Source organism: Capsicum annuum, chromosome 2, assembly GCF_002878395.1.
Source record: "Capsicum annuum cultivar UCD-10X-F1 chromosome 2, UCD10Xv1.1, whole genome shotgun sequence".
In the NCBI taxonomy this organism is placed as follows: domain Eukaryota; kingdom Viridiplantae; phylum Streptophyta; class Magnoliopsida; order Solanales; family Solanaceae; genus Capsicum; species Capsicum annuum.
The window spans coordinates 67,726,950-67,735,382 of record NC_061112.1 but is presented as its reverse complement, the minus strand read 5'-3'; the positions used below and the strand labels follow the sequence as shown (position 1 = coordinate 67,735,382).

Here is an 8,433-nt window from a genome sequence, read left to right as displayed (position 1 = left end):
CCTATTTTCTTATTCAAAATCTAATCGAATATAATGACATTTCCTTATAAAAAGGATCAAGCATTTAGAGCAGGTCGAAGTGAAATCATGATTGTTTTGATAGGAATGAAAATCTTGAAAGTTAAGGCGCTTGAAGGGTAATCATTAATGTGTAACTATGTTAACAATTATTATCTTTCTTTCGGTGCATTCAAATAATTTCTTTTTTTTTCTACTTTAATTTTTTTGATGTGAATTTTATCGGTATGCTACTTTCTATCCTTTCTGTTTTGGAGGGATGACATTATATTAGTTTTGTTCATGAAACAGAGACGCATCTTATTCAAATTATATTTTCCAATATCATTCAACAGTTTATCCAACGCATGAAAAAAATTATTTGAATTGCCATTTTTTAGTTTCATTATTTGAAATGAACATACAAATAATAGCTTTCATACTAGGTTCGTGCAAAGCACGCCCATAGCTATCTAATAGTGAATCTAGAGGAGTGGCTTGAAGGGGACCACTTAGATTGATTCTCCTCCATATGTCCGGAAGGGGAGAGGAATAGTAGAGAAGCTAGATTATATATATTATATATTGGGTATTTTATATAAGAAGAAAGAACATTAAACCTCAAAAAGGGGAAAAGCACAAAAAGATTGATTGATCAAAAGGAAAAGCACACATGAGAGAATTTTGGTATCACTATGATAGAGAAAGGACAATGACAACGACAAAAGCTGTCAAAATGATCCTTGCTCCCCACTTTGCCACGTCAGATCATCACGTTGCAAAAGTAGGACCCATCGTGAGATCCAACCTTCTAATTCAACAATTTGTTCCTCTACCCTATTTTCACTGCCCAAGGCTAACTGTGTGCTACAATGAATAAAACATAGCCTACTATCTTGTGTATTTGATTGGGTACTACGCTTGGAAGTAAAAGAAGGATTTTTTTAAAATGTGTGCATGTATGGTATAATAAGATAAAACTATGATTTTTCCATTTGATATCCTTCACAAATATATATTATTGGTGACAGTCCAATTCTGTACTTTGTAGTTCTCTTCATCATTTCTATTTTTCCTACACCCAAGTTTTTAACGAAAAGAAAAGGGGAAGGGAAAGGAGTAGAAATAATGAGGCAGCTAGCATGTGAAAGGAACAATGATGGCAGATGGACAGCTAAGAAAAGCCGCCAATTCGTTTCCATACAAACCGTTTCTCGTTAACGTAGTTGTAGAGGGACGAGTAGAGGGACAAAGATCCTCTTACCCTCCCTCTAAACAAAACAAAGTATTCTTTTTCTTAAATTATTTCCAAATAATTTACATACTCCTATATTATATAAATATGGTAGCCCACTTACTTTCTAGGGTCGGTAATGTAACAAATCAGATACACCACGTGTACAAGGAAACTCAGATTCCAAGAAAGGACAATATCCAAGAATAGAATTTTGCTGGAGATCAAAATACTCTATATATCTTGCTCTGTATGAATGTGTATATACAAATTAGACCAAGTGCTTTAGAAAGAAAAGAGTTACCTAGAGCTATATTTGGCATTGAGCTTGAGAAGGAAGATTTCATTAAAGTGAGAAAAAATAATTTTAAAGAAAAAAGTAGGCAAGAGGGGGGAGGCAACTTTCATTTGCTTTTTGGACTTCACCTCTTTTTGTCTTCTTATCAAAATCGCCAATCCTACTACAACTTCCCTCATCATTATTTTCTCTCTTCTTTGGAACTTCTTGCTCTCAGGAAGGAAGAAAAATTTATAAAAAGAAGTTCCAAAGAAGAAACATATAATTAATATATGGCACCTGTTTCATTGCCCCCGGGTTTTCGTTTTCATCCAACTGATGAAGAACTTGTTGCTTACTACTTGAAAAGAAAGATCAATGGTAGAAAGATTGAACTTGAGGTTATTCCAGAAGTTGATCTCTACAAATGTGAGCCATGGGATTTACCAGGTATATACAATTCATTCCTTCAGTTTTTGTCCTTTCTTAACAACACCTTAAAATCCAGTTTATAATTAGATCATCATCTCTAAATTAATGAATTACCATAAAAGATGAATGTCGATGAAACACTATAGTATATATGTGGAAGTTATGCTGCTCGGATTCTCCAATAATATTGTCGTATCCAGGTTAGATCCTTCAAAAATGTACTACTTTCGAAGTATTCGACATGCACCTGATGACATTTTTAAAGAGTCCAAGCAACATAGCGTGGAAGCATGGTTCATAGTATTTACCTAAATTTTCATCATCAAGGAAAAGAATTAACATAATTACCTAGCTAGATATATTCCAAAGTGACTATCAAGAAAGGTATATAAGTAACAAATACGACATAATACAAGACAAGCTATACTACTTTTTTTATTGTAACTTAATTTGATGATGCATAAATTCAGTGACTCTTCGTGTAAAAATGGAAAATCGTACAAAACAAGCTTCAATGAAAAGTCTCACTATTATCTGTTGTGCATCTGGTGTGATATATACTTTGAACACATGCACTTTAGTTATTCAAAGATCATATGCTTTAATTTACAGTACTATAAAATTTCTTAAATTGTGTGGTATCATTCCATGCATGTTCCAATTGTTTTAAAGGAAGTTATTAGTTGGTTCCTACATCTTTTAATTTGCTATAGAAGCTTAAAGATGTGTACTTACAACTTGGATGAGATGAAATACTCAAGTCAAAAGAAAGTAACATCAGTGCATTACGGAAATCATGAGTTCCAGCTCTGAACTACTCTTTTTTGCCTTTTAAACCACTCATTCCATAATTTATTTTAATCCACTTTATTTCAGAACAAGGGTATGATTACCATGTTTCCAGAATCCCTTACATTGTTCTTTTTTTCTTTTAGCTTTATAATCGTGGAGTTCTTTTTTTTTTTTAATTTGTAAATTTACAGATAAGTCTTTATTGCCTAGTAAAGACATGGAATGGTACTACTTCAGTCCTCGTGATCGTAAATACCCTAACGGAACCAGGACTAATCGTGCAACGAAAGCTGGGTACTGGAAGGCTACCGGTAAGGACAGGAAAGTAAATTCACAGATGAGGCCTATCGGAATGAAGAAAACGCTAGTGTATTATAGAGGGAGAGCGCCTCATGGGACTCGAACCGGTTGGGTTATGCATGAATATCGTTTAGAAGAAAGAGAATGTGAAGTTGCTAATGGCTTGCAGGTACATACAAATATATAATACTAGCTAGTATGGATTCAACTTATATGCGCTAAAAATTTGTATATATCCTTATTTCTTTAACACTTCATAGAAGTTTTACCACTTTATTTTACATGTTACATATTTCATGTATTTTGGGAAGTTACTCATAGATTTGTTTTTAACTATTTAAGCTGCCTAAAAGATAGTGTAAAATATCATTTACACTATTAAATCATCCAAAACATAACTATCGGTAGGAAATGGCGAAGAAAAGTGAGATTAGTAATCTAAAATTAAGAAAGATTGACAAAAATATATTCTTTATATTAATTATCGTGTATACATGTTGTTATACTCTACTTCACTTTATAACAATTTATGTGCATATTTTATTGTTTAGTGTGTCCTAAAAAATGTCTTACATATATTTTATTATTTAGAAGTAATTTAACATTAAAGATCTCATTTTATGTTTAATGAAATAATTTATACCAGCTGATGATGTTAATGTTGCGGTCAAATTTTCAGGATGCTTATGCACTTTGCCGTGTGTTCAAGAAGAGTTTGAATGCACCAAAAAGTGGAGATCATTATGCTAGTGATCGATCATCTAGCATTAATGATCAGTTGTATACTGAGGGAAGAGGTGATGATTATGAGAGCCCTGATTATGGAATGCCACCATCAGCTACAACAAGTTCATCCATGCTTCTCCATGGTTCACCATTAATGCATGTTGCTGGTCCAAGCACTGATGATAAATGGATGCAATACTTGTCAGATGAAGCTTTCACTTTCAACAATCCATCATTTCCCAGTACTAATGAAGCTTTTCCATACCACCCATCTAAGGTAATACCAATACAACTTACATGTAAATTAGGACTAGTAAAAATGTAAAATATTACTTTGAGAATCAGAAAACAAGAATTTAAAATATGAGTTCAACTTATATACGTTGCTAGTGTATGACAGTGCCATTTAAAAGATAATTATCTCTAATAAGTTAAACATGTAACTTAAACAAAAATCAACTAACCTGCAATGCTTAATCAAACGGCACGATAGTTAGAGGCGGAGCCACCAAGACAGAATTTTAACTTTACGTATTCTGGATTTTAGAAATGGTAATGTTAGTTGTGATAATAACTGAATTCTAACTTTAATATGTGTAATTATTAAATGAATTTCTTAACACAACCATACTATTTAAGTTAGCTACCAAACCCGTACCCCGGGGCTATAGCGTCGTCCCTAGTGATAGCACACATTCTTTACTTTGTCGCTGGATATAGAGTAAATTACTGAAAAAATATAAATAAAAAGAAAGAGTCTAATTTTGGATCTTCTTTTTCTTATAAATGGTTCTCTTTTATGTTATTTTGTTTAATTTTCTTATTTCTCATCTTTATTTAATTATGTTTGTTGTATTTGAAGGTTGATATAGCATTAGAGTGTGCAAGGTTGCAGCATAGATTTGCATTACCTCCGTTGGAAGTGCAAGATTTTCCCCAAGTAGGCTACATGATGTCTCAATCAAATGATGTTATGTATCATCAGGGCACAACACATCAAACTGACATCGTACAAGAAATCTTATCTGTTGACCAAGCTTCACATGACCTTACAAATCAAGATTCATGGGCTGGAAATTATAATATTAATTATGAAGATCCCAGTGATGATTTCTCTTTTCTTCCTCATAATAATAACCAAATCCATCATGACTTGGATGATTCCTTCAATTTCATGGAGCAATTAAAGGCCGAAGATGATCAGGATAATGCTAGGTGCATAGCAATTGGTGATTTTGATGAGGATTTCAAATCTGAGAGTATGGTTGAAAGGTTGAGATGGGTAGGTATGTCAGAAAAGGATGACAAGGTAATGCCACTAATTAATCTATGCAATCAATTTATTTATTTGTTTATTTTGCACTATTTATCCAAATATCCAATATGCTTAGATGTTTAATTCGTTCTTTTTTGTTGTTTTACTTGACAGACCTTTCATGAGGACTACAAGGCAGTTCCAATAGAAAATATTTTAGGTCCCCATAAAGAGGAACAAGATCAGCTCCAAGGTATTTCAGAACATACCCACAACTGTTTCTCGTAATTTTTTTAAATTTATTTAATTTTTATGTCCGACAGTGTAAAGAACTTCGATCACTAATCAGTTATCTTTAATTAACAAGTTATATTCTGTTAACTAACAAATTAAAAGAATTTTTACACCATTAGAAAAGAGGGATTAATAACTTGAAAAAAAAGGTTCTCTGCTAGTATAACTTGCTACTACAATATATTGATAGTATAAAAATTCCTCACATCGTATATGTGCAGAAGTCGTACTTTTTTTTTTTACTGTCATACTACAAGCAATTTTTTCTTCGTTTTTGTTGATCAATATTTACTAATTTCAGGAGAATCTAGCGGTCAGCATAACAACTTCAATGAAACAGAAGCAAACAATTTCTCATTAGGATTTAGTAATGATGACAACTTGTTGGATGATGAAGACACAGATGGTTTTTCAAGTTCTCCAAGCTTTGAAGTTTATGAGAAAATTGAACTCAGCCAAGGGATGTTTATTGCCACAAGACAAGCAGCCAATACCTTCTATCATCAAGTGGCACCTTCAAAAACAGTCGCAATCCATAGAGACCTAGTCACCACAGTGCATGATCTTCCCATAAGGAAAATAACAAAAAGTGCAACATTTCTTGACACATTTATGGAGTTTTCAAGGAAAACCTTATCAGGAGTTGTTATGAAAGTCACAAGGTCTAATTGGAGGGGAACAGTACTAAGCACTTTGGTAGAATTGATTGCACTTTTACATACATTTTGGAGTATGTTGGGGAATGCTTAAAGAAAGAAGACAAGAAGAAACAATCAAGATTGTAGATGGGATTATAAGTGAAAAAATATCTCATTTTCTAATACAGTAGAAGGGATATTTCCACAGGGTTGTGGAAAGAAATGGCTCTATTTCTCCCTTTTATTAACTTACTACGTTAATTGTTCCTTCTTTCTTGGTAATATATATATATATATATATATATATATTTTTGCTTTTGTTTACTATAGATTAACTTCTTGTAATTCTAACGACAATTAATTGTTATTAGGGGAAAGCTTAACTTTCTTCCCGCTGAAGATTGACACTCATGTAACCTCTTGATATAGATTATATTTGTTCTTTTTCAATAGCTAATCAACAATCTAATTTTATAGCAATTAGTATTAGTATTTATTTACTCAGCCTATCAATAATATTTTCGTCTGGAATCACATGCTGTGATTCTTTTTGATTATTTGGTTAGATAGGTAATGATATTATTGCTTAGTAGCAACTAATTTGCCTTTGTAGTTGTATGGGTATGAATCTGAATTTATGAGTTGGGTGTATCAAAAGGTGACGGGTTAGAAGAGACAGATCATACATGACTTAGCAACGGCGACACTAGAATCAATGTCCAGACCTGGCCGGTGAGATTGATCTTATTAACAAGTTGTTTTGGGGGTGGCACAAAATTCACTCTAAAAAACTTTTCTATTCATACATTTAACAACGTTGGAATTAACGATCCCTTTTTCAGCCCTTTCGAGCATCTGTAACCCATGCTCCAACACAAAGGGACAATGTCGGTCATTACTCCGGCGCGTCTCACTTGGAGAAGGAGCTTCAAAGACTCCGACTGCATTTCCGGAAGATGGTAACGAAAAAAACCTAAGTAGCAGGTGTGATTCGAGCCACAACAGTTGCGAGCCCTGATTTGAACAGAAAAGGGAGCTTGGAGGTGTAAGCTCCCTACTCTATGCATAATGGTATGCCTGCTATTATTTTCAAAGCCTTTGATTATTATGGTCCAATAATGCACAAGAATGCGAATACACCATTCTATTGTTTGAAATTTTTCTACCAACTAAGCCCTAAATTGAGAAAATTAGATCCAAATTTACAGAGATAATTTCGGTGAAAGCACAGTTAGAATACAAGTCTATGATTTTCGTATTGTTTTCATTGATTGTTTGATAAACGAAGTCGTTAATAGTGTATAGTTTAGTCGATCAATCCAAATTGATGGTCAAGTAATGTGACTTGAAAAATGAACTCGACTTTAAATCAAATATCAGTACAAAAAATGGTAATTGTGGATGTTAACACTACAGTTTGCTTGCAGAGGTTAAAAACCTCCGCTATTTGCTAAAAGAAAATAGTGGAGGCTTATAACCTCGGCGAATTACAGTTTCAATCTCTCACAATTTACCCCTTTTTTGTAGTGTATAGATTCTCCTATTGTTCCTGCGCGAGTTCTTCCCAAGACTGCCTTTTCATTTGCACACATAAAGTATGATCATTTGCACTCATGAAACTATGTGAAACAAATTGTAAGACCTGCGAAAGCTCCTTTATTTATTGACTTGGTGACTGATCACACTGTTGGATATTGGGTCTTTTTCCCTTCCTATGTAGATATATGAAGCTCAATTTGGACCAACCCACTTTTGCCTATAGACCCATTACTATGGGACATATATATTGATTTTTTTAGGTCTTATTCACCATCACAAAAAGAGAGTTTTCAGCAATCAAAGAGAGAAAAACAAAACTGATTTTCGCACCTAAATTTCAGCCACAACTGTCAATTTCAAATTGCGATTCTTGCTTCATCTCTTGTCCAATTGAGCTGATTTTTGGACTGCTAGTACCTCTCATCTCAATCTTTGATTAGGAACTGACGGAGCTTGATTTGGTGGCATGTAGCTCCTGTTCTTCATTCCCGAACAGTAGCTGCATTTTTTGTGCTTTCACTCCTTTCTTTCTCTAGTGTTTGGTGTTGTGGTTTATGTATTGTTTCTTGTTGTTTGGCACTTGTTTGGTGGCCATTTTAGAGGACAATATTGTAACTCTTTGGTGATTATAGTGGAGGTTTGATCCCGTGGTTTTTTACTCTTCACACCAAAGGGTTTTCCACATAAATTTGGTGTCTTGTGTGATTGCCTTTATTCTTGCCCTATCGCATTTGTGTGGTAATTCATTTGCTACCATATTACTTTATTTTTATTGGTTTTCTTGTCTCCTTTTGGTTCAAGTTGAAAGGGAAAATTTAGTCTTGGGTATTTTTCGCTGCTACACTATTGGGCTCTTTGATTGTGTGCCCGTCTTTCCTAACAAGTGGTATCAGAGCGTTGGTTGTTGTTGATTTTTGCTTTGAATGATGGGGACAAATATGAGCAAGAT

The 8,433-nt window shown here is 33.7% G+C and overlaps 1 protein-coding gene across 1 annotated transcript; it reads left to right on the top strand.

Moving 5' to 3' along the window:
* Window positions 1-1,499: 1,499 nt before the first annotated feature.
* On the top strand, window positions 1,500-6,402 carry LOC107860837 (NAC domain-containing protein 86). The gene is made up of 6 exons (XM_016706323.2): window positions 1,500-1,958; window positions 2,924-3,201; window positions 3,712-4,035; window positions 4,621-5,067; window positions 5,188-5,266; window positions 5,609-6,402. The coding sequence occupies exons 1-6, from the start codon at window positions 1,802-1,804 to the stop codon at window positions 6,055-6,057; spliced, it is 1,734 nt and encodes a 577-aa protein (XP_016561809.2). The 5' UTR covers window positions 1,500-1,801; the 3' UTR covers window positions 6,058-6,402.
* The last annotated feature ends 2,031 nt before the right edge of the window (window positions 6,403-8,433 follow it).

Bases quoted from the DNA above. Each gene is read 5' to 3' on its own strand.
- LOC107860837 (XM_016706323.2), top strand. From the start codon at position 1,802: ATGGCACCTGTTTCATTGCCCCCGGGTTTTCGTTTTCATCCAACTGAT. The intron at 1,959-2,923 runs GTATATACAATT...GTAAATTTACAG, and splicing joins TGAGCCATGGGATTTACCAG to ATAAGTCTTTATTGCCTAGT. The intron at 3,202-3,711 runs GTACATACAAAT...TCAAATTTTCAG, and splicing joins AAGTTGCTAATGGCTTGCAG to GATGCTTATGCACTTTGCCG.